Raw genomic sequence first — 25,057 nt, forward strand, 5'->3', positions numbered from 1 at the left:
ACAAAATTCCAAAAGCAAGCAAAAAACCAAGCATTGTTTAGTAGAAATCTGAGTGGTTTTGCTACATGAAGCCATCTCAGGAAATAGTTTTGCTAAATCTCTCTACTGTAGGAGTAAGGAAACAGAGGGATTTTATAATAAGTAAGTTGAAAGCTGGTTGGTAAATGTAGCAAAATAGTTTATTTCTCTGCCATGTAGCTTTACTCCTCATACACCATTCTTAAATACTTAACATCATAAAAACACAACAGCATGAGGCATCAGACTATAATCAAAGCAGAGAATGGTGTAAAATGTACGTTCCTGCTTTGCATAATAACTTATTCAGTATAATTTTACTGTATGGAACTCGGGGTTTTTTTAAATCAGTATGAACTCTACATCTGAAAACAGTATGTTGTAATCCTGACCCTGAAAAGCAAGTAATTTTAAAATGTTTTTATTTATTTAACAACACAAAAGAAACAACTAAGTGTATTGCTTGCATTTAATGTGCATCCTGAGATGAAGGAGAATCCACATTAGCTTTTGTCCTTACAGGTTTTCTTTTGGGCAGGTTGTAAGCTCCGGTTGTAAGCTCCCTTTATTTTGCTTCATGCACACAGTTTAGCTGATGACCGTGTCATCTTCTTGATGCTGAGTAGGCATGGAAGAATTATGAATTGGAGCCTACCGGGTAGAATGAATTCCTGTCAACTTTAAGGCTGTGGTGGATTGACCCTGGCTGGGTGCCAGGTGCCCACCAAAGCCGCTCTGTCACTCCCCTCCTCAACTGGACAGGGGAAAGAAAAAATAACAAAAAGCTTGTGGGTCGAGATAAGGACGGGGAGAGATCAGTCACCAATTACCATCATGGGCAAAACCAACTCAACTTGGGGAAATTAGCTTAATTTATTACCAATCAAATCGGAGTAGGGTAATGAGAAAACTAAATCTTAAAACACCTTCCTCCCCACACCTCCCTTCTTCCCAGGCTTAACTTCTCCCGATTTTCTCTACCTCCTCCCCCGGCACGGTGCAGGGGGATGGGGAATGGGGGTTGCGGTCAGTTCATCACACGCTGTCTCTGCTGCTCCTTCCTCCTCAGGGGAGGACTCCTCACACTCTTCCCGTGCTCCAGCGTGGGGTCCCTCCCACGGCAGACAGTCCTCCACGAACTTCTCCAACGTGGGTCCTTCCCACGGGCTACAGTTCTTCACGAACTGTTCCAGCGTGGGTCCCTCCCACGGGGTGCAGCCCTTCAGGAGCAGCCTGCTCCAGCGTGGGTCCCCCACGGGGTCACAAGCCCTGCCAGCAAACCTGCTCCAGCCTGGGCTCCTCTCGCTCCATGGGCCCACAGGTCCTGCTAGGAGCCTGCTCCAGTGCAGGCTTCCCACGGGGTCACAGCCTCCTTGGGGCACATCCCCCTGCTCTGGCGTGGGGTCCTCCCTGGGTGCAGGTGGATCTCTGCTCCCCGTGGGCCTCCATGGGTGCAGGGGCACAGCTGCCTCACCAGGGGCTGCACCAGGGGTGCAGGGGAATCTCTGCTGCAGTGCCTGGAGCACCTCCTGCCCTCCTGCTGCACTGGCCTTGGGGTCTGCAGAGTTGTTTCTCTCACATATGCTCACTCCTCTTTCTGGCTGCAGTTGCACAGGGTTTTTTTTCCCCTTCTTAAATACGTTATCCCAGAGGCGCTACCACCATCACTGATGTGCTCGGCGTTGGGCAGCAGTGGGTCCATCTTGTGGCCGGCTGGCATTGGCTCTGTCAGACATGGGGAAAGCTTCTGGCAGCTTCTCACAGCCTCCCCACTACCAAAACCTTGCCACAGAAACCCAGTACAAAGGCCAAATTCTGCAATAATTTCACAGGATTTCCAAATTATCTGTGAATTATCAATTTGACATGCAAATAAGTACCTTCAGTGTAGGCAAAATGTGGTTTATGTATTAATTTGGAGAGAGGTTGTGCGTGTACTAGCCATTCAAAAACTAAAATACACTCTTTTAACCTTTTTCAGATGCATGGCTTGCAGTCAGCACCGTAGACAGTGAACACCTGTACAGAGAATTTTGCAGCATGATATACTTTTAGAAGTTAATGGGTGACAAAAATATGACATTAATTTAGTCCACAGAAGCTACCAGTGTCAAGGATATAGACCTTAAAGTTGTTGCTGTTCTGAAAAATGTGTTCTAGTGATTGTAGACGGTGCTGCCAAATAGATGTCCTATGGGCGAGTTAAACAGGAGAAATTTGGGACTAGAAGTCTACTCCTAGAATTGCAAAAGGGATTTTATCCCTGTGTACTTTTCAACATCTATGAATGGATAAAATGGCATTTGCATCCTGAAGTAGTAGTATCTTTTTGAGTGAAAGCTCTGTGAAATGCTCAAACCTGCTAAAACTAGGAGTAAAAGGTCCTTTACAGTTCCAAGCCAAAGATACTCTGAAGTCTTAACCAGGCACTGATGCTATCTCTGTATCTCTGATTCTTCAGTTATTTCCTGAAACTTAATAAGACCTGAGATGGTTACGAAGGTGATAAACAGTGGAAACAGATCATATTTTGTGTGGATAGAATGTTTGGAGATGCTACAATTCACAGTCCTAACGGTGTCCAAATGTTCATTTTCCAAGCGTTGACTTGTTTAAAAATAGAATACTTTTCATGAAAGAAACAAAAAACACTTCTACATGCAGCAGTGTCTTACTGCAAAATGTCAGCCTCAGAGACACTAAAGCTTTTCATAGAAATAGCTGAAAATGTGTTAGTAGCGGAAGTTGTCCCAAAAGCTTATTCTTGCAACTAGCTGATGAATTTTTTTTAAGAAATTTACAAAAATGTAATGAGAACAGCAGCCTCACTGGTTGGATTATGGCTGGTGTTATTAGAGTAACAGCATGAATCAGGCAACTTTGGGAATAAACTCTCCTGCCAGATTCATCTGTACATCAGGTACAGATAGACAGTGGTTTGGTGTGAAAACTAAGACTCTGGAAATGGGTCTCTCTTCTGATTGCCTGTGCGCTGGCTGGAACGATGACAGTCTCTGGTTCAATTCCTCAGCGACTGCGGTGCCCTCCTGCCAGCCACACTTGCCAGCTCAGCTGCTTCGGAGCGCTTCCTAACCTGTCGCAGCCCGGATGAGACCGGTTACCAGCGAGTTCCTATTTGAATGACTTCAGCTTGCTGGATTCATTTTTTTCTGACCCAGATGCATGCACGCATCTCAGCCGGCCAGTAGCCCCTGCCAGAGGGAGAGTTACAAGCAGCTGGGGACAGCTTGTGGGCAGTAACTTCTTTAATCAGCACAGCTCCTGCTGGAAAAAGAAGTCTGCCCATAGTCAGGGGATCCTCGTCACCAAGGGCGCAGCACGGCAAGCCTCAGACCCCCCTCTTCTTTGTCTGAGAGATGCTCCTCAGAGGTGTCAGAAGGAGCATGGATATTTCAATCCTAATTGTTTTTGAGAACCAACCTACTTTTCATAGTGTTCTAAGGCAAGCTGGAGAAGGCTGTACTGTATGTAATAAAATGTGACCTTAAAATTCAGTGTTGTGGAACTTCTCAGGTCTGGAAGCAGCTGCTCTCCTTTCTAGGCATCTACAGCTTCCATTTAATGTGACGGCAGAGTTGTGAGATATAAGAGCTTAAATTCATCACTTGCTCAAGGCTGTCTTGAGTGTAAGGAGGAACAAAGTGTTTCTGATTTAAGTTATTTTAATTAAAACACACAGTATTTTCCTGTTGGACACCGCTTAGGGGCTTGGAGTGTTACTAATAATATAAGTAGGCGTTAATTTGTGGGCATAGTTCAGGAAAGGTCGTAATAAGCCTATCATACAGTCAGTTTATCAAGTTTATCTGTAATGTAAAACTTACTCATAGAGGGATTATCTCTGTAACTGTATGCATCAGATAACACACCTACACACCACTTAAATATGTTAGCACCATCTGAATCCTTAGTGATTTTTTTTAAGTATGAGTAAGTGTTTCAGTGACTCACATATAAAAGATTTGGGGGAACCAAACAGCTCAGCCGGGGGAGAATTGAGTAGGAAGCGGCCTGATTGCCATGGGGACAGAACGAGAACAGATGTGGCAGTGAAGGCAGAGTGGTACTGAGCTGTGCCACAGCTCTCCAGCAATATCAAAATATCGGTTTAAGGCATTTATGGGGCATGTTAAAGCAAGTAATTACTTGCCTTGTCAAGATACTTTTCATTTTTATCTATTGTTCCGCTTAGGTATTACCTTCCTTTATAGTGATTTGTGATTTTTAGCTGTGGAATTCTTTTTTCTAACCGACAAAATTTTACAGTTTTCCTGTATTATGGGTTGGTACTCTGGTCTTCTGGACTTCAGATCTAATGCAAACTCCACAAGAGGTATTTTCTAATCTTTCTGGAGCAATTTGTCTTCCCAAGGGTCACATTTTTCTAACAAGCTGTAATGTTTTCTTTTGAAAAATGTTTTCCAATTTGAAATAAATGTTTCAGATTACAGTATGTTACAGAGGGTACAGCTACTATGTATAAAAGGAGTTTTAGATCTGAAGTTCATTTTTCTTAAGTTTTTTTAATATGGTTTTTTTGTGAGCTTAAATGTTTGGTATTTTTAAGCAATCCAGGTTTCTGGAACATCTTAACATTTGGGACCATGCATGTTTTTAAAATTGGTCGGTTTTAGAACAGATTCAAAGCATCAAGGGATTTCATTAAAAGCATTCAAGAGATCATCTTTTCAAGGAGTTAGATTCTAAAGTTCCCCTGGATACAATATTTGTTGTAAAGCAGTGGTTTGTTACAAAGCCTAAAAAATTGAAGTTTAGTCTTTGTAAAATATTTTGTTTCATATTCTGCCAAAAATGCAGCAAGCTACTACTAAATTATGACATTTGCAGCAATACTGTATGTCATCGTTAGGAGAGACTATAGTCTGTATTTTCAATCTGCCTCACAGATTTTTACAGTGACAGGGAGATAGGCTCTTACGTATAAGAAAGGTCCAGAATGTAATGGTTGCTAATCCTGTTGTACAAATAAGATCTGACAAGTTAGAAAGTACCATGACATCTTTATGCACTGGAAAAAGATCACCTTGATTACTTATTTGGATGCTAATAATACCATTTAGTGTGTGGTTTTTTTATATTAAGATCTGAAATGGGGCAAAATTAATTAAAAGAAGCCGGAGGGTTCTAATTTTCCCAAGGAATTCTATGACTCTCTTTTACTGGCATCTTTTAAATGCTGTTTCTTAAAACAGATCATAGCATTTGTGATGTTCCTGCAGTGCCACACCCCAGGGGTGCTGTAAGGCATAAAACAAAAAGGTTACTTTAAAGGAATATAGCAATAACAAGAAGTATTGTTTTATTGCAGTGCTTATCTGTGTGACAAATACAAAATTCTTTTCCCTCCTCATTTGATAGACAGAATATTTAAATAGAGAAGGGATACTATAAAATAACCTTGCAAGAAAACTCACAAAGGATATGCATGTTGTCAAAAGTTTCCAAGTTGTCACTAGCCAAGGGACTAAACATAGTGGTATGAAAGAGAGCGCTACTGAGAGCTGTGAGAGTCAATGATACACTAGACTCCAGATTGCTGGAAGGGACTAAGCATTTGAGGTTTTTATCAGTCTCACCTTTTGTGAATTTGCTTACACCTATCTATCTGTTTTCTCAGCCTGTGGCTATTTGACAAATTTGAAAATTATTCTCCTACCTTCCTTTTATCACCAAATCCTAGGAACTGCTGATAGTCAGGGTCAGAAGGTTAGTACTTTGTGCTTAGTCTAGAGAAAGCTGTTTTCTCTTGTGCTTGCAGAACCCACCAAGGGCCAGGGTTTTTAGTATGGAGCTACAGATTTTTCACAATGTTCATTTACTTTTGTTCATTACTTTACAACACAATTAAAAAAATGGGGCAAGATGGTACATATGGATCTAGTAGTGTCCCAGCTGGCATGCTGAGATCCTCTGTTGATGCTGGGAAACAGGACTTCCAGTTCCGCAGCTGTAATGCTCATGCATTTAATGCTAAAAAATAATTGGGTAAAAGACAGAAACTCCACTTAACATGGAGTTGAACCCAAACTGACCTTTTCCTAACTAAGTCTAGGAAACAACTTTTCCTAGTTGGACATAGCATGCTTGATGTCCTTTATGGTTTTTGCATTACCGTAGCATAGTAACAGGAGGAAGATTTTCCCTACACTCTTTAGCTTATGGTGGTCTTCTGAGAGCTGAGGAAGAAAAGAAGCCCAAGTCTCCTATTCCAAGAGTGTGGGCATGTATTACATTATTATCACAAAAGGTGGACACCCTTAGTAATGCCTCCTGGCAGCCCAAAATAAGTACCTGAGTAGGATTATGGCGTTTCTGGAGAGTATGCTTCCTAACTTCTTGTTTTGCCTGTAAGTTTTAAATTTTATGTGCCTCTCATCTCTGGAGGCAACGTATGTGGTCTGAACCTCACGTCACATGACTGAACAGCCCTATGAAATTGCTAGTACCTTTCCTCATAGAATCGCAGAATCGTTTAGGTTGGGAAAGACCTTTAAGATCATCCAGTCCAACCATTAACCCAACGCTACCAAGTCCACCACTAAACCAGTTCAGGGTAGAGTAGTAATTTCATGTTTCCTGGCTTGGTGGCTGTATTTTTTTTTAATGCAAGTAAAAACTAGGAATCATTAAGGTTGGAAAGGACCTCTAAGATCATCAGTCCAACCATTAACCCAACACCACCATGCCCACTAAACCGTGTCCCAAAGTGCCCCATCTACCCATTTTTTGAACACTTCCAGGGATGGTGACTCCACCACCTCTCTGGGCAGCCTGTTCTAATGCTTGACCACTCTTTCTGTGAAGAAATTTTTCCCAGTATCCAATCTAAACCTCCCCTGACGCAGCTTGAGGCCATTTCCTCTTGTCCTATCGCTAACTACTAATCATCCTGGAACATATGCAGATTTTATTTCTATGTTTTAAATATTATTTTACAGAATAAAAAGAAGTTATAGTACAAGGAAACCTCAGACTACACTCTGTGGAAACTAACCTGAGTTTTGAGGATATATTGTGTTTCTGATTTATATATGATTCAAAACATTTGGTATCACATGTTCTTAATTTCAGTTCTTGCAGATCTTTTGAAGTGTACAGGTGCTGTTTGTGCTCTATGGTTACATGTGGTGCTGCAATCTTACTGCCTCATTCTTAAACAAAATAACCCACTGAACCAATACCAAGCAAATATATAAAACTTAATTGCTAAACCAGAAAGGAAAATATGAAATAATTTATTGTCTATAAACCTTATTAGCCAAGTTAACTGGTCTAAATTCTGCTGCAATTTACAACAGTTTGGCCCTTTTCCTGTGGAGTTACTTCATGTTTATGCCAATAAAACTGAAATCATATCTCTGTTTAGAGATTTTAAGGAAAGTTTTACCCGCAATAAAACTACAGAGGTAGATCATGTATGCAGTCATGTTTTTAGAAGATTTTCTGTATTTGAGAATATTTGAACTATCTTTATTCGGTATATCTACAGAACTTACTAATAGGTGGAAATATCGTTGAACACATGCTTCCAGCAAATTAAAAGAGTGTAAAGAATTTACAGCTTTTCATATTTGCCCCTAGCAAATATGTTCTTAGTTGCAGGTATAATCTGTATTAACCTGTGTTAACTGCATTAACACTGCATGTGAGTTCACCTTTGTTGATGTCTGAGAGTACACAAAAGAGAGATCAATTCTTAATGCCTTGACCAAGAAGGGAAAAGCTTCAATGGCAGTTTATGCTTCATTAGATACCAGAGGATCTCCATGGAAGCAACTCCTATAGGGGATGAATTTTCTAGTATCTATTTCAAGATACCTTACCTTCTTTGGATTAAACACAGAGAAGGCTCGCAGGAGTCCTAGCACACAAGAAATTACTGAATGTATGAACAGATGACTGTAAACAATCCAGCTTACTAAATTTAACAACTTACTGTTGCCCTGAGAGTTGTTGAAGCTGAATGATCTGCGTTGCTTTTACAGCAGGGAAGAAACATACACGTGTGTTATCACAGGTCAGCTGATAAGGAGTACCTTGCTGTCAGTAAGTACAATGTTTGTCTTTCTCTGTCCAAAGCCAACTTCCTCATTGCAGAGCTCTGGCCTTCCCTGGAACTGGATAGACTAGCCTGAATTTGAAGCACTTCCAAACCTGTGTGATGGAGCTTTTCATTAAGGAATAACAACACGGAAGAAAAAGAATAAAAAAAAGTGAAATCTTCGAATTAGTTATATTGTAGATCTAATCATAGAGAAGTAAAATATGTCTTACACTGTAGTAACTGGAGCTCTGATAGATATACCTACACCAGCTTAAAATTTACTATCTCAGGTTATCCTGGCAATAGCAATAAGGCAGATCTCAGTGCAGCACAGTCAGTGGTGTGGTTACCAAGCAGCTCAGGAAGGCAGCTTTAAAGCTAACAGATATACGAAACCATCAGTGCTTCAGTGCAAATGTACCTTTACTGTGCCTGTGGGATAGGTGATGTTCTGACAGTGGGTGTATGCCAGTTTACTGTATTTGATTTCTAGTTGGTTCAGCATTGTTGGCTTGTTTGCAAGGTATTCAAAGCACTTCCTACAAATATATCAGTGACCTGGCACTTCATTATTTTGAATGTGGGTGTGCCGTGGAGGTTGCAGTCTGCCTTTGGTATACATTTGATTCTGGGGAAGGGAAGGCATGCTTTCCAGTTTTTACTGGGAAGTGATCTATATTGTTCCCACTCATTTGCTCAAGTCTCCAGCTTAACACTACTTACTAGTTGTCCTATGAATGTTGCTACTTAAGCCTGGATAGTCCTTCTAGTTGCCTGCCATGAAAACCATGCCAGTCTGTGTTCTGACCTACACTCTTGAGGTCCTTTGTTCTTAGCTGTTGTTCTTTAGAGGAGAAACCCAAAATGGTATCAGTTCAAGTCTATGTTGCTTGTAAGTACAGCATCTTATGTCCACTGATGTTCTTCTTACTTCTGCTGATATACTGAGGATAATTTCATAGCCTATACTTTATATATCAATTTGACTTTACCTAATAGTCAAAATAGGTTAACAGATGATGTAGATACCATAGTGACACTTCTCCGACCAACATATTCATATATTGAAGTACATCTCAGGAGGCAGGCTGCGAAGCAATTAAGTTTCATACTAGGGTGTCAGCAACCAAACTAGGACATCAAAATTTTCATTTTAATTATTATGTTCATGACTGAGATGGTAGAGCATGGTCATGTAGCAAAAGGTATCATAATTATTCAACAGTATATAAATTCAAAGCAGAAGTCTTCATAATTGCAGATGCATCTATCTAAGCTCTGCCAACACCTGCAATTAATTTCTGCAATACTATTTTTTAGGCACAGAAAGCTTGGTTATATTATGAATCAGTTTGCTGCAGCTATGTCACATAGAAGTAATAATTTTCTATTTCAAAGTTGTGTGAGAGACATTGCTTCTGTGGTTTCATTTTTGAAAGTTAACTGGAAAGTAATTTCTTGTCATATCTGCTCTGTTTTCTTCTGAGCATTATGTTTTTTCTTAACTGAAAAACATATCTCTAATATGTGTTAATTTTTATGCCACAGTATACAGTTCTGCTTGGGTTTTCTGTCATTTTCAATTTCTGTTGCAGCAGTGTATTGTAGCCATGTCTCTGAAAACATATATCCATTTCACAAGTCATTTGCATCCATGTGGTGTTTCAAAGTCTCCGCTTTACTGTATGAACTACCAAGAATTTTGTTCAAATCCTCATCATTCATTAACTTGATAAATGTCTTCTCCCCTTTGGCTTTAATGCCATCCACCTTGTTTGCTCAGTGCCATTCAAAATGTAGGTGTTCAGATCACCTTCGAAGTTACTGTTAGTGTAGCATACCCAGTTGCTATCCTTCCTCCAGTATCAAGTGCAAGTTACTGTTTTATTGAGGTTCGTTGAGACTCCATTCTTGATGGTCATGAACGCCACACACATAAAATCTGATTGTTTTCATTATTGAGTGGGTAAACCCTATAGGTAAATTTATATTTCTGCTCCAAGAACTTTAGAGTGTAGAGCCCTATTAATCATCCAGTGTAATGTTTTTGTAAAAAACCTGTGAAGACTGGTTGCTAATATTTTTTTCATTACTTAAATTGGAAGAAATATTAGATTGGTTGTATCTTTTGAAATCGCTCCTCAAATATATTTCACCTAGATTAAAATGAAACCTTTGAGTAAACATGCAAGCAAATTATCCTGGAGTGGTACCAAGGAGAATTGTGTTAAATGTTTGTGTAAGCCAGAGCCTGAGTGGATAGTTCAGGATGTTACTAATGGAAAATAGTCAAGATCATTGCTTCTTATGTGCCTGTGGTAAATGCAATTGAAAATAATTTCTTTCTAAGTGCTCGGTGAGGTTTTTAGGAAGAAAATACTCATCTGTCCTGGTTTCAGCTGGGATAGAGTTAATTTTCTTCCTAGTAGCAGGCATAGTGCTGTGTTTTGGATTTAGTAGGAGAAGAATGTTGATAACACACTGATGTTTTTAGTTGTTGCTGAGTACTGCTTATGCTAGTCAAGGACTTTTCAGCTTCCCATGCTCTGCCAGGTGCACAAGAAGCTGGGAGGGGGCACAGCCAGGATAGTTGATCCAAACTGACCAAAGGGCTATTCCATACCATATGATGTCATGCTCAGTATATAAACTGGGGGGGGTTGGCCGGGGAGCAGCGATTGCTGCTCGGGAACTGTCTGGGTATCGGTCGGTGGGTGGTGAGCAATTGCATTGTGCATCACTTGCTTTGTATATTATTATTGTTATTATCATTATTATATTATTATCATTACTATTTTACTTCAATTATTAAACTGTTCTTATCTCAACCCAGGAGTGTTTCTCACTCCTACTCCTCTGATTCTGTCCCCCATCCCATCGGGGCAGGGGGAGTGAGCGAGCGGCTGCGTGGTGCTTAGTTGCTGGCTGGGGCTAAACCACAACATCATCTCATCTCTTAAGCTCGGATTCATCTCACCTAACTTCAGATTTCTCACAGTTAGATGTCTAGGTGTAAGTTATTTGCTGTAGATTTCCCATATGGTGAAATAGATGATTTATGTGATCTGTCTTGGTTTTGATTATGAAGGGAGCCCAGGATGCATAGATTTAGATGTCTTAACTTTCAGATACCTAAATTAGGAACAGAGTAATCCTGTCTTTAATGAAGACATTTCAAGGTCATGAATCACCCCTATGAGAACAGAAGCAGCATAGCTCACGTGCAGTTAATGACAGTCTTAACAGAAAATAAAGATGAGGCCAAAGTGAATGTGGAGACTGAACTCTGTCAAACCTATTGGTGAAGGCGTGCTTGGGTCTTGCTTTTCAAACTCTGCCAGTTGTGGGTATGTCAGAAACTTTACAGGCAATAATTCCGTCCTAACCATTTCACTTTGCCATTAGGGAAAGGATAAGGGAAGCCTTAGAGATGCTCTGTGTTCAATGGCTTGAGGTTCCAAGGGACAAATGAAAGTGACAGTCTGTCAGTCACTTCTTTTTGGTCAAAACCTTCCTGGAAAACCCAGTTGTAGGAGATGGGATGATGATGCCAAGTGAGAGAGCTGTCCTCATGGGAATCCTCAGGTTGGTGGATCTGCTGTATCACCCAGGTGGCAGAAAGCAAAGTAGAATAGGCCTGATGGTCACATCCTTCTTTTGCTAAGAGTTTCCCTGATTAATTTTGGGAAAAAAAGGCAATCACATTTTTTTTAAGAAATTCCATATGAACTCTGCAGACTATGACAACTAGATGTGTGATAATGACCATATTTCCATATTTCATAATTTAGTTATGCATTTAAATTATGTTAGAGCTACTTTTTTTGCCATGATTAGAGAATCTTTGTTTCACTGAGCCCAGTATTAATGTACTCCAGATTCTGTTTCTTTAGAAGAGTAACAGATGTTCACAGTTTGGTGCAATTTTCAGATGAGCAATGCTGTTTATAAGAAATTTTCCTGAGACCACCCAACTCATTTCACTTGTAACTTGAACTATGTCCAAGTGTTGATCTCAGGAGATGTAAAAGAGATTTAATAATTCTGTGCCCCACCCAGTTCAAAAGACATGACTTAGTATAGATGGAATTTAAATATCTATACTTCCAATCAACATAGAAAGTCAGTTTTATTTTGCACACCGTGAAAAATGGAGGTGGAAATAGCAACATTCTTGCTTTCATTCATGAAATATTCATAGGATCTGAAGATGTATATTGAGAAGGTCTGAATGAAATAGAATTATAAACCAAAGATGAACAGGTGAAAAAGCACAACACAGCAAGTAAAAACAAAGAAAATCGAGATTTATCCTGGAAAATGCAGATTTATTAAACACAGAAAAAACCCAGAAATGCAGTATTAAATACAGCTTGGGATGAGGTGTAGAGGTGCGACACAATCCATCGTGTCTTATTAGAAACAGCTGCAATAAATTTTGTGTGCATTAACCAAAACATGGTGTGATTTTGATACGTCTCTATCCGGGACATTATATTTAGTGTCAAGCATTTAACAGCAAAAATTGTGTTGATAGGGTTTAGGGATGTTAGAAAGGAAGTATTGAGGAACTTTGGGTGATAGGAAGTGAACCTTTAATTCATGTCTCTGCATTTATAAGAAGTCCCAGAGACTCAATCATATCAGTTTTGTCAAGGTATGGAACAAGTCCCAAAGGAAAAAAGAAGCTCTGAATGACTTGAGACCATGAAAATGAAAAAAGCAGTTCGGAATTGACAGTAATTGGTACTGAATGAGGTAGATTTTTTTTCTTTCCTGACACTTATTGTACTTTATACTTAATATTTAGTGCAGTGTTATTTTGAGATTATAAACTGAGAACTCAGAAAAAAGCATTGAGAGGTTCCTATGGCAACCATAGTGTGCACATTATCTATAGGAACATTATGATTACAGTAATGTGACATCGTGGCATTCAGTCGTGCTGTTTGGCAGGTATGTATTTTACAATATGAGTTAATTGATGAATGTAGAGATAGTTATAAATGGCATTAAAATCAGTGATCTGATTTTTTTGTTGTTGTTGTTTTTGCAAGAGAATTGTTGTACTGCACGATGCAAGTAATTTCTTTAAATTTCTTGAAAGCACCTTGGCTGGAGGGTTCTGAGCTGCATTTTTCTATATGGTTTTTAGGCGTAGTGTATACTCAGCCCTGTCCTCTGACAGCAATTGTTCTCCAGTCAGAACATGAGGATTTTCATAATTGTGTGCAGCTGTGTCACAACAGCCAATGTGTGAATACGCAGATTGACGGGATGCTGTGATCCCCCGGCTCTCAGTGGCTTTTGTGTTTGCTTAACTGCTTGCCAGCAATGAAGATGCTATTTCAGCATCTTCCTTTCAGCTGGAGCCAGAAATACCAAATGCAAAGGAAACAGTGCTGCTGTGAAGACTGCTGAAAGAGATGTTTTATAGTTAAAAATAAATAAATTCATTAATCGTTGCACCTCACATCTTTTTTTCCCTCTCTTTTTCAACTAGCAACTAAGGGCAAACTGCCTCTTCAGTGATTCTTGTGTGTTGGTTGTTAATGAAATTCCAGACTTTCTCATTTGGAAATGAAAAAATATTTTGTCACTGCCTTGGTTACACATGCCATGGTAGATATTAGAAACTATCAGCTTTTTATAGTCTTATAATAATCTTGACCTGAATATGTCCCTGACTTTTGAAGAGTGACCTGTCTTGCTCTACAAAAAAAGGCTTATGCTTTTAAGCCTGAACTTAAAATCCTCTCTATCTCCACTTTTTATTTAGTTTTAAGATACTCTTCTGAGGAAATCAGTTGCTTGCTTTGGGTTTTTTTTTTCTTGTTTTTCTTTACAAAAATAAGAGAAATGTTGAAACGTATATTAGAAAACATATGGGATGTAACCTTCATTCCTGCTCTAGCTCTGTTTCCCAGGAAACGAATAAGAGCAGCATGAAAAGGATCTAAAGCTCCTAGATCCGGTGCAGAAAAAAGTGAAGGCAGGTCTAAAAACCGTCTTTTAAGGCAATGACTGCTAAGGACCTCTTACAAAGCTGTGGTGTGAGAATTTTTGGGGGAGTGGAGTCTGAGCAAAAGGGGAGCCTTTTGGTGGGTCTGCAGTATGCAAACCTGGAGAAATTATCATCCGGGCAATTCTGCAACCTTTACTTACAGTTCCTCAGCAAGGCTGTATTAATTCAGACAATCCATTCCCATGGGGACCACAAATTGTTCCCGGGATTGTCAGATTGCTTGTGATCAAGTGGCTGCAAAGGTGCCTTGGAGGTCTCTGGATTTTTGCCACCTGGGCTGTGAGCGTGGGCAGATGCAGTCTCCATCTGCACAGGCGTGCAGCTGTAACCGTGCCACATGGCAGGCACGTGTGTGCTACCTCTGCTGGTGCTGCTTTTTGAGGGGAAGAGGAGCTATAAACCCCTTAGCCCAGTATATCCTCGCCTACCTTATAAGTCCCGCTGTCCCATTATTTGTTTGTGGAAAAACACTTGACTTCAGAGCACTGGATTTATGAAATAAAAGCAAAGTATTCAAGTATTGCATTTTTGTCAGTTGTTTATAATGATAAAGCTTCCTGATGTTACTAGTAAACTCCAGTGTCATGTTGTGGTACTGCAGCTATTATTAAAATTCGACTAACGCTGTCTTCCTATGGGGGATTAGATTAGCACATGCACCAATCTGGCAAAAAACCCACATTAACTATACTTAGTTTTGCTCTTGCTTTCTCTGGAAAGTTCATATAACCTGGCCATGACTGTGTATTTTTTAATTTGCTACCTTCTTTAAGGCCTCTTTTGTCTTCCCTTAAAAGTAGGGCTTCCGTATGTCTCCCTCATGTGATCTTAACTTTGCATGCTGCTGGTAATGAATTTGAACTAGAACTGGCTGAGAATTTTCCATCAGAATGAGTTTCAACTAGAAATGTCTGTAAAATAAATTTATGAAAAAAGGAAGTTTTACTGATTTTTTTTGAAAAAATACCTTTTCTAATAGGAAAATCAAAGCATACTACTCTGTTGCATTTAGTTCGACCTGATTGACAGTATTTTATTTTACAAAATTGACCTCAAGGATTTTGTCTTTTGAGTTAGTTGAAAAAGCAAAACCAAAACTCTTGAAACTGTATGGCATACTGAAACTATTCTTGATAACAAGTGATAATTTTTGCAAAACTTTTTTCCCCCGAAAAAAATACTAAGTGAATTTCTTCAAAAATAGCTGGGCTCTCTGTGTGAGTGACAGATGTAAGCACATTTTGCCTGTGTTTCTAAAGACTTCCAAAAAAAGAATGTGCTTACAGGTGTTTGGTCAAGTGTTGAGATGCTCCTGTCCTTCCATTGTGAAAGGGACAAATACATTACTCAACGCTTATCATACTAAGAAATAGCAAGCGAGGGAACATTATTTATTTTAAAGAGAAAGATGCAACTCTTTCTAGTTCAGTAAAGCCTGGAGCTTGATGCTAGCTTAAATACAACCAGGAGATGATAGACGCCACAGGAACAAGTGAGAGTGTGGTTTTGTCATACACCAATACTAACGAGCATTAGAAAATATTGGTAACAAAGACTGTGAAAGATCAAAAAAAAGTTAACATGTTTATACTTTTATTTTATACAGTTATATCCAGCTTCAAAGTTTTGTCTTTCTTCTTTCAGAATGATCAGTCAATGCAAGATATGCAGATAATGGGAGGAGATGATCTTTCAAAGCTGACTGGGAAGGTTTGTTAATTTTAAATTTAAGAAAGAAAATACATCCACTAAAACCTCTTGAGAATAGCTGTGTAATTTTGTGCATGGACTGTCAGATACTAATACTGGAATCAAAGAAATTCATTAATCTCTCTTAAATTGCTGTAATGCCATTGCTTTCAGACTGCAGATGCCCGAGAAGGTCAGAATGTAGCCCCTCCATCCTAGTGTAGGGATTTCCCAATAGTTATACATGTACCATCAGTGAGATTGTGGGCAAAATTTGTGCTGGAATGCTTCCGCTGAGCTTGTTTATGTCTTGGAGCTTTGTTTTTTCTGCCTTCGATGGGTGCATGCACGCAAACTGCATGTTGAGTAACCCTGTCGAATTCAGCATATGAGGAATTTAATACAATTTTGGCTACTGCACAAAGTTCAGTTGTGGAACCTTTCACTCAGATAATCAAATAGGATTTTTGTTATTTCAGCATCAGGCTGGCTGTGTGACTGAATTTGCTTTGCACTATGCTTGAACATTGTGGTAATGAAAGAGAGTGGTTTGAGTCAGTGAAAAGGCTATTTTCATCCAACCATGGTAATACAAAGCAGTACTTTGAAGAGGAAGGAAGGCTGATTTCATTAGGCAAACGGTCTATGTGGAAAATGGTCAGAAATGGATTCTTTACTAATGCATTAAGGCAACATAATACTTACCTTGTTATTTGTACTGTACGTGCAGTTACTCTTTTATTAGCTGGCACTAAGTAATACCAGTTTCTTCAAAGCACTCAAATGTAGCACTAGGAAACTCATTTGTTTTGTTATACCATAGCACACAAGAAAGAGAAAAACTTAACTTTAAATATTTCATTAATATTAAATAGGTTTTGATGCAACCAGAACTTAAATGAAAATAATGCTGTTAGAATATTTTAGCGATATGTATGTCTTCAATTTGCACTTCTAAATACTCCTGCTGGGTGTTTGTTTCCAAATTATCACTGAAGCATTAATCATGTTCTCGGGAAATATTAATTCATTTGCTACTTTCTAATATTCAAACACTGGAGCTACCTGTTTTGCTATGATGAATTTGCATCTGTTTCTCTACCTCACAGGCAGAACTGGCAGTGCACCTATTCATCTTACCTAACATTTCTCTTTCCCATATAGTGCAAACACTTTCTAAGCTGCCAGACCCAGCTCCCCTTCCCCATCTTCCAGTCCAAAATTTTCTTGATGAATGGTTTCAGTTATTAATACCTTTCCCAGACATAATCTTTCTAGTATCATTTGAATTCACTGGGACAAAACATTCTTTTCTTTCGCAGGACTTTTGCATGTTTGTGTGTGTCCACATGTGTATGACAGAGAAGGAAAATTTCACCCCAAGTAGTTCTGCTCTTTCCCAAAATGAAGTAAATTGGGTGTTTATACTGAAAATCCTGGTGACCTTTTTCTCATTGGCACGGCCCTCCTGTTCCCAGGTATGGAACAGGACATAAAATTTGGCTGTTGGGAGGCTAGTTGATACTTGGGGAGAAGACTGAACAGCAAAATAGTTTAAGATTGCTATGTAAGGAGCCTGGGATCTTGGGTAGGCATGAAGGGGCTGGTTTGGGAAGGAAGGTGGTTGCTGATCCGGAAGGGAGCCCCGTGCTGGAAGCTGGGTGTGGAGAGGCTGAAGCAGAGCAGGAAGGGAGGGCTGGGAGTGCTAGGGGAGCAAACCTGCTGAAAGGGTGCATTTGGCAGTTGTTTGTATGTGTGGTTGTCTGTGACACAGCTGATGTATGAATAATTAAATAGCATTTTCACTATAACACATGAGAATGGGGCTTCCTTAAGACTTATGTTACTGAAAAGCTGGGATGCAAAGCTTGAGCTCAAATGTTCGTACTTACATGTTTAATGTTGGATATATGAAGGAGTGGCCTATGTCTATGGATGCCAACTCTTCCATCTGTTGTTGACTTAAGCAATTAGTGCAACTATTCAGCACATTTTACTAATCAGCCATTTGCAGACTGATTCAGAGCCTCCTACAGTCAATGTAAATCTTTCCTTGAAATGTTTTTTAGTACCTTAGTTTAGCTGTTGGCTTTTAAAACTGCTGGCTTTAGTAACCATTCTAATTCATTGAGTGAATTAGTGGAAAACTTACTGATAGAATTTAACTTCCCTACTTCTAAGTGAGCTGGGTGCTTCTTCTGTCTGCTTGGAGTACCTATTAAGAAAAGATTGTAGTTATATTGAAAAATTAATATGCCAGGTTAAGTCCCATTAATTTAGTGATCATGAAGGTGTTTTCAAAGGTGCCAGCATGGGTTTGGAATGTAAGTTCCATTAAGTTTCTGTGAAGTTCAAAAGCATCAATAACATAAACAGTTTTGAAACCTGCAGACAAAATATCCTGAGATTTTGATCTTAAGGTGCTCTTCATTAAGTAATAATACCTGGAACCTCAGCTAGTCTATAATCTTAGTGAACAATTAAATCATTTCCATGCATTACTTTTTATTGGGAAAAAGTATTCCTGAGTATATTCATTAACATGCTGTTCTGTAAGAATGTTTTTTTCTGAGAAAGCTTAAACAAAGCAAAAAATTTTAAAATATCATTAAAAAGAGGCTGTTAAGGATAATAGCTCTTCAGAAGGAAGAATATCTCCTCTGTACTTCTCTACAATATGCTTTTGTTTATAAAAATATTATAAGCCTGCGAAAAATGTATAAAGACCCAAACCATGAAAAAGAGAAATATTCTGAGAGAGAGGAGAGTTAGCATACAGACCCAAACTGTTACCTGAAGAAAATCATCCACAATTGGAAATTCTTCTTCTGTGAAGGTCACAGAGGCAAGAATGAAGATTTCCATGGCATGAATCATTAATAGAGGTACTTGAAGAATGACTCCTGATACAGCTTAAGACTCTAATGCTTTGTAACTATTCATTTCTATGCAGAAAAAAAAAGAATTTCAAAATCTCTCCTTTAATAAGTGCTGAACATAAAATTTCTTGGTAGCTGATTTCATAGTTAAGTAGCTGCTTAGTTTTCAGTTACTTTAAAGCTGAAATACTTGTTTGGGTAAAAATTATCATTAATGTTTGTAAAGAGGAATAAATTTTGAAAATGGGGAGATAATTAATAACTGTCCAGAAAACTAGAGGAACTGTTTCAAAGCAAGATGGCTATGAAAATTTATGAGATGAGGTGAAAGAACAAATAATATAACCCTGTTTAGTATTAATACCGTATTCATACTGTATAATACTGTAAAAAACTGTAACATTTTAAAAGTATTTGTGGCATTTAAACAAAGTAAACTGTAAAACATCCAGAAACTTCAGTAGATTCAGCTGTATCAGAGTTGTGAGTTATCACTGCCATTTACCTTTTATACTTGTGTGTGTGTGTGTATTTTGTCCCAAGAGCTTTGGAGCTGGTTATGTAGTCCAAAGTCTCTACTGACAGGAATCATTCTGTATATCACTGCATATGCAATATGTCCTGTAACCTTTCAAAAAAGCTCCTGTACCACTTTGACTTGTCTCCTTGCAAATGAGACAAGTTAGACAAAATCATAACTTAGTTTATACCATTTTGCAATTAAATACTTACTACAGTTGTATAATGTATGTGATGTCAAAATTAGATCCATGTATTTTTGTCATCATCACTATTACTACATAACTTAGAATGTGAGCAAAATTAGTCATTCTTATTTGTTGGTTAATAAGAACTTCTAATGAAAACAAAGTAGTTATGTAGTTAGTATGATACAATTATGGAGCCAGTGAATTGCAGATATTCCATTTGTCTGTAATATGGATCAATGCTATGTTCTTTATGAAGGACTATTCCCCTTGTTCATCTTAAGTACCTCTTGTTAATAGCCAGTGCTTTTGGCATTTTCTGAGAAGTGTAGAAGGTAATAAATAGTGATCAAGAAAAAAAGTGAATGTCTTACATTCTCTCTGTACTTCATTGTGTTAGTTTAAGCCCTCCATCACTACTCTGGTGCTCTCCTAAAACGACTGATCACCTCATATCAAAAAGAGGTTTCACTCAGAGGAAGATATCCACCACACAGCACTCCTCACTTCCTTCTGGCAGGATTTGTGCTATAAAATCTCCAAATTTTCTTTATATGTCTCACCTAAATCAATTTAGCCACTGCCTGCCATTTTTTTGCCCCACTTGTCATATGGGAAGATGTTCCAGGAACATAATGCAATCTCACTTTCTTTTCTTATGCCTCTCATTTCTTCTCTTATTTTACAGAACCATTTTCTCTGCATGTCATAGGTTCTAACAACAGGTCTGAGAGCTGTTTCTCTAGCATTCTCCTAAATATGTTAGCATTTCAGTATTTAATAAACATACATGTGGCAGCTGTGTAACACAAAGCTTTATTCTCTAGATTTAAAATACATATTATCCTCTCCTTCACCATTCCAAGTTTGTTTCTCAGAATTCTGTTGGTTCTATACTTACTATTTTTTTTTTCTCCTTCAGTATTCACTGCCTTGACTAATGTTGTGCTTTCTCTCCCTTTATGCATTCCTTTCTGTAATAATACCCATAAATTTGCAGAAAAAAATAATGTCATTCTCTTTAGAACATTATGTACATGAGAGACTATTTATATGACAGTAAAGGTATACAAAATCCTCTATACACTTCTGCAATAGTCATGTTCCCCACTCATCTCTCCATCTTACTGTATTCCTATCAGACGTATCTTTTCTTTTAGGCTTTTGTATCTTTTACAAATATGCCTTCTTCTGTGGAATTGGATATATAAAAGAACTCACCGTTTACAGCAACTATGTATTCATGCGTACTTTATAAGCAGGTATAACTAACAATATGTTACATGTATCCCCAAATAGTTTAAGAATAGTTCTATCCAAGGAGAGAGGAGGGAACTCAGGACACCAGTGGGGGCTCGAAGATAAAAGTATTTCCATCATTCCCAATTTCCATGTATTTTCTCCACTTGTAAGACCACCATTACCACTATATTAAATAGAATGAAAGGTCTGTCTAGGCTTGTATCATGTCTTCAGCAGCAGACAACTGGAATTTTGTTAGCGAAAGGATATATGAAACACAGCAAGAACAGAGACTTCCAAAATCCAAGTTACATCTGGACTATAATTTTGAATACATTCAGTGCTAGAACTGTTATCCATGTCTGTGTCATCTCTTTGTAACTCCAGCTACGCCTCTAGTCCCACAAGATCCTATAGCAAGGAGTTTCATATTTAAGTAGCATGTGAAAAAGTTCTTCTTTCTTTTAAGCTTGCTGCCTGCTTACCTTCAATGAGCTTTACAAGACTTAGGTAAATCTGCCTTTTTGAATTACTTCCTTAAAAAATTCTGCAAATCTTGCCACATTAAGGTTAATTTTCTTTTTTTTTTTTTTTTCCAGTACAGTTATTTGGCCTGATCACAAACAGAGCTTTGTTTAGAGGTTCCTGTATTTTAAGGTCCAAAAGCACCATTATATTCTTGTCTGAACTTCCGGGTAATTAGATTGAAGGGTCCCAAATGATAATTTCTTCACTGTGCCTACAGTTTCTCTTTTGAGTTACCAACTATTTTGATTTAAAGACTTGATGGAGAAGCCTCCATACTTCAGGCGTTTTTACTAACAGTCAACTGTCATCACTGCTAAAATAGTGAACCTAATTTTCTCTTCTGAATTTGGATAGCATTTTGCCTTTCACTGTTGCCTTTTTTAATACCTTTGCCTACTAGATTGAGCAGCTTGCCATTCTCAAATTTATATTGCCATATGGTTGCATATTTGCCTATCATCCAGTCATTACTTAAGCTTCTTTTAGATAAACTAATACATTGGGAGCCTGCTGTAAAGTACTGGCATACTGTAGGATGTAAATGAGACAAGGTTTGAAGGTAGGATTAATAACAGGAAATTAATACTAGGCAATTGATATAGTTGGAAGAAACAAAATTTCAAGCATGCAGATCCTTCTGTTGGTCTGAACAGAATCAGCAAACTTCAAGCTAAGTACAGATTGGGGGAAACTCTTAATTTTAACCTAATGTGGTAATCAGACAATTTGAGAGAAAAAAGTGATTGCTCTTCATGATCACCTGCCCTATGACCAAAGGGGCAGATAAAACTGTTAAGAATTCCTCTGAGCTAAAATAAGAGAGCAAATTATCAGCTGTGGAACACTGATAAATGAGTTGGAGGTCAGCTGCAGTAGAAGACTGTAATGTGCTGTAAAGCCAGTATTTTATTGAGTCCGTGCTTTCTAGTGCATACAGCAGTTCTGAATTTTTGTTCCCAGGCTAAGCTGTTGAAGGTTTTTTGTGGACTCTTTGAGGTTGTGTGCTGAAAAGTCAAAGTTCTTTTGTGAAAAATGTTCTCCCACTGGGAGCTGGGCTGTTAATTAAATAAAAGCTATTACTTCCTGCTACAAACCTTACTTCACTGTAAGGTGTTTTTTCCGGGTCTCAAATAATTCTTCTTCCCTCAGCCTTAAGTTCTTTCTGTTTTTTGGGTATTTTAACAGCTATTTTAAAAAACGTGTGTCTATGTTATTCTCTTGATTTTATGCTGAAACATTTAAGGAGAAAATACCCTCCTTGTGTACATACCTGATTTTCTTGCTCTGCATGCAAGGGCTGTGTTTGTCCTCTTAGCTGTAGTATTGCATTAAGTATGGTTGTTTATTTGATTACTTAAGTAGAGTTTCTGCTTTCCAGGATATACTCCCCCTTTCTAAATTGGCAACTTAGCATTTTACCTTGTTAAAATTTTACATTTTATGTGAATTCAGAGACAGCCTTTCCCTCAAATTCTCATTCAGCACTAATTTCAAAGCACTGCTATTTTGTAGCATTTTTTCCTTTGAAATCAGTCTTCTAAATGGAACATAAAATCAAAATCTGGAAAAAATTGTTATTCTTTTCCAGGAAGGTGAAAAATAGTTTCCATAGCACTTACTACTGTCAGGCAGGAGGCATACATGATCTCTTTACTCTGCTTGGTCTTGTTAGCTGACATTGTTCCATTTATTACTGACCTGTGGGAAGGTAAACAATAGAAATGTATTGACTCAGTGCTGGAGTATTTTTCAGCTTATTACAAGTCAAGATTTTTCTTACATGTATTATAATGACAACCTACTTTCTTGCCATGTATAAGCTCATGTGGCTTTGAAAAGCAGTAAACTACAGATTTTCAATTTTTGCAGGTTTCCAGTCCATTATTAAAAATTTTTAAATTTACAGATACATTGAAATGTATTATAAAAGTGAAAATGTGTCTCTTTAACATGAGAGACAAATTCACATGGAATGCAGGGATTAGAAATTATTTCTTCTTCATTTTACATAATACTAATATTGTCAAAAACCTCCTGCTTTTTCCAGATGTCCCAAGTCATGCTGCTATGAACCATTTCTACTACTGTCTAAAAAAGGATATAAGAGCACAAATTTTATTTTTGTGTAGATCCAGTTCACACCACAAATATTCTTTCCGCTCAGTGCAAATGTCCATGTGCAAAGTCACAAGTTGTATGCTCCCTGATCACACAAAATGGGAGTATTTTAAACTCCACAGCACCCCTTTGCATTTAAAAACACGGTTAGAGTACAATTTTAGGGCCAGTGCTCTTTAATGTTTTTATAAATGATCTGCACGCTGGAACTGAATGTACATTAAGTAAGTTTGCCAATGACACTAAACCAGAAGGAGCTGCGGACTCCCTCAAGGGTAGAGAGGCCTTACAGAGAGATCTGGATAGGCTAGAGAGCTGGGCAGCCACCAACCATATGAAATTTAACAAGAGCAAGCGCCGGATTCTTCACCTGGGATGGGGCAATCCTGGTTATATGTACAAATTGGAGGACGAGAGGCTGGAGAACAGCCCTACAGAAAGAGATCTCGGGGGTTTGGGTTGACGGCAAGTTGAATATGAGTCAACGGTGTGCCCTGGCAGCCAAAAAGGGCCAGTCATGCCCTGGGGTGCATCGAGCACAGCATATAGCTAGCTGGTCAAGGGAGGTGATTGTCCCACTCTACACTGCAGTGGTGCATACTGTGTGCAGTTTTGGGCACCTCAATATAAGAAGGACATCAAACTCTTAGAGTGTGTCCAGAGGAGGGCGACCAAGATGGTGAACAGTCTCGAGGGCAAGACTTATGAGGAGTGGCTGAGGTCACTTGGTTTCTTCTGCTTGGAGAAGAGGAGGCTGAGGGGTGCCCTCATCGCAGTCTGCAACTTCCTCAAGAGGAGCAGCAGAGGGGGAGGTGCTGGTCTGCTCTCTCTGGTGACCAGCAACAGGACATGAGGAAATGGAATGAAGCTGCATCAGGGGAAGTTCAGACTGGACATTAGGAAAAGGTTCCTCACTGAGAGGGTGGTCAGTCACTGGAACAGGCTCCCCAGGGAAGCGGTCACGGCACCAAGCCTGTCAGAGTTCAAGGAGCATCTGGACAACGCTCTTAGTCACATGGTTTAATGTTAGGTAGTCCTGCAACAAGCAGGGAGTTGGACTTGATGATCCTTATGGGTCCCTTCCCACTTGAGATATTCTATGATTCTATATTGCACCAGCCTATTTCCTGCTAGCTGCTCGGTAGAAACAGCTGTAAACATAGGATGAATCACAGTCATCCATGTCTATCAGCTCCCAACCATCGCTCTGATACATCAGCAATGAAAGCTGCTGATTCTCTTGCAATGACTCAGTAGAAAGGTGTTTCAATCTCCGAGAGTTCAGCCACCGCCCCTTCTTTATCTGGACTACATAAGAAATCTTTCCAGGACATATTTTAAAAAGCTGACTGTTCTCTGTGTCTCACTATAAGATATATTAGCACCGTTATTAGATTTCTGGACATACTTCACAGACTGTATTGGTGAAGATGGCTATACTCTGAAATTAAGCCATCTTCAATCTAGTCAACATGTCAGTAAGTATTCCTATTTCCTGTTCTCCAAGCTCCAAAAATAGACAGAAAATATCAAATGCGTGCCAGAAGGCTGGATTACTTTTCTTTTCATGTGGTTTCCTCCTCTGCAATTGCTTCAGATATATCTGAAAGGACAAAACAGTCTTGATCTATGTGGTGCAGGAGCTTCAAACATGTGTACTTGAAAAAAGATCTTTTCTTCAGTGTCTTTTAGCTTCCTATCGTTTGTCCAGCTATCAGTTACTGCTGTAGCACCACAAGCTGATGAGTTTCACCAGTCTCCTGCC

At 38.8% G+C, this 25,057-nt stretch overlaps 1 protein-coding gene across 1 annotated transcript in view; it reads left to right on the forward strand.

The window, feature by feature from the left end:
• PRTFDC1 (phosphoribosyl transferase domain containing 1) overlaps nucleotides 1–25,057 on the forward strand; it is a 48,007-nt gene that overhangs the window by 13,309 nt on the left and 9,641 nt on the right. The window contains exon 4 of the mRNA XM_075705712.1: nucleotides 15,774–15,839. Within this exon, the coding sequence (XP_075561827.1) occupies nucleotides 15,774–15,839 (66 nt within the window). The remainder of the gene's footprint in view (nucleotides 1–15,773; nucleotides 15,840–25,057) is intronic.

The sequence above is a fragment of the Pelecanus crispus genome, chromosome 2 (assembly GCF_030463565.1).
Source record: "Pelecanus crispus isolate bPelCri1 chromosome 2, bPelCri1.pri, whole genome shotgun sequence".
In the NCBI taxonomy this organism is placed as follows: Eukaryota; Metazoa; Chordata; class Aves; order Pelecaniformes; family Pelecanidae; genus Pelecanus; species Pelecanus crispus.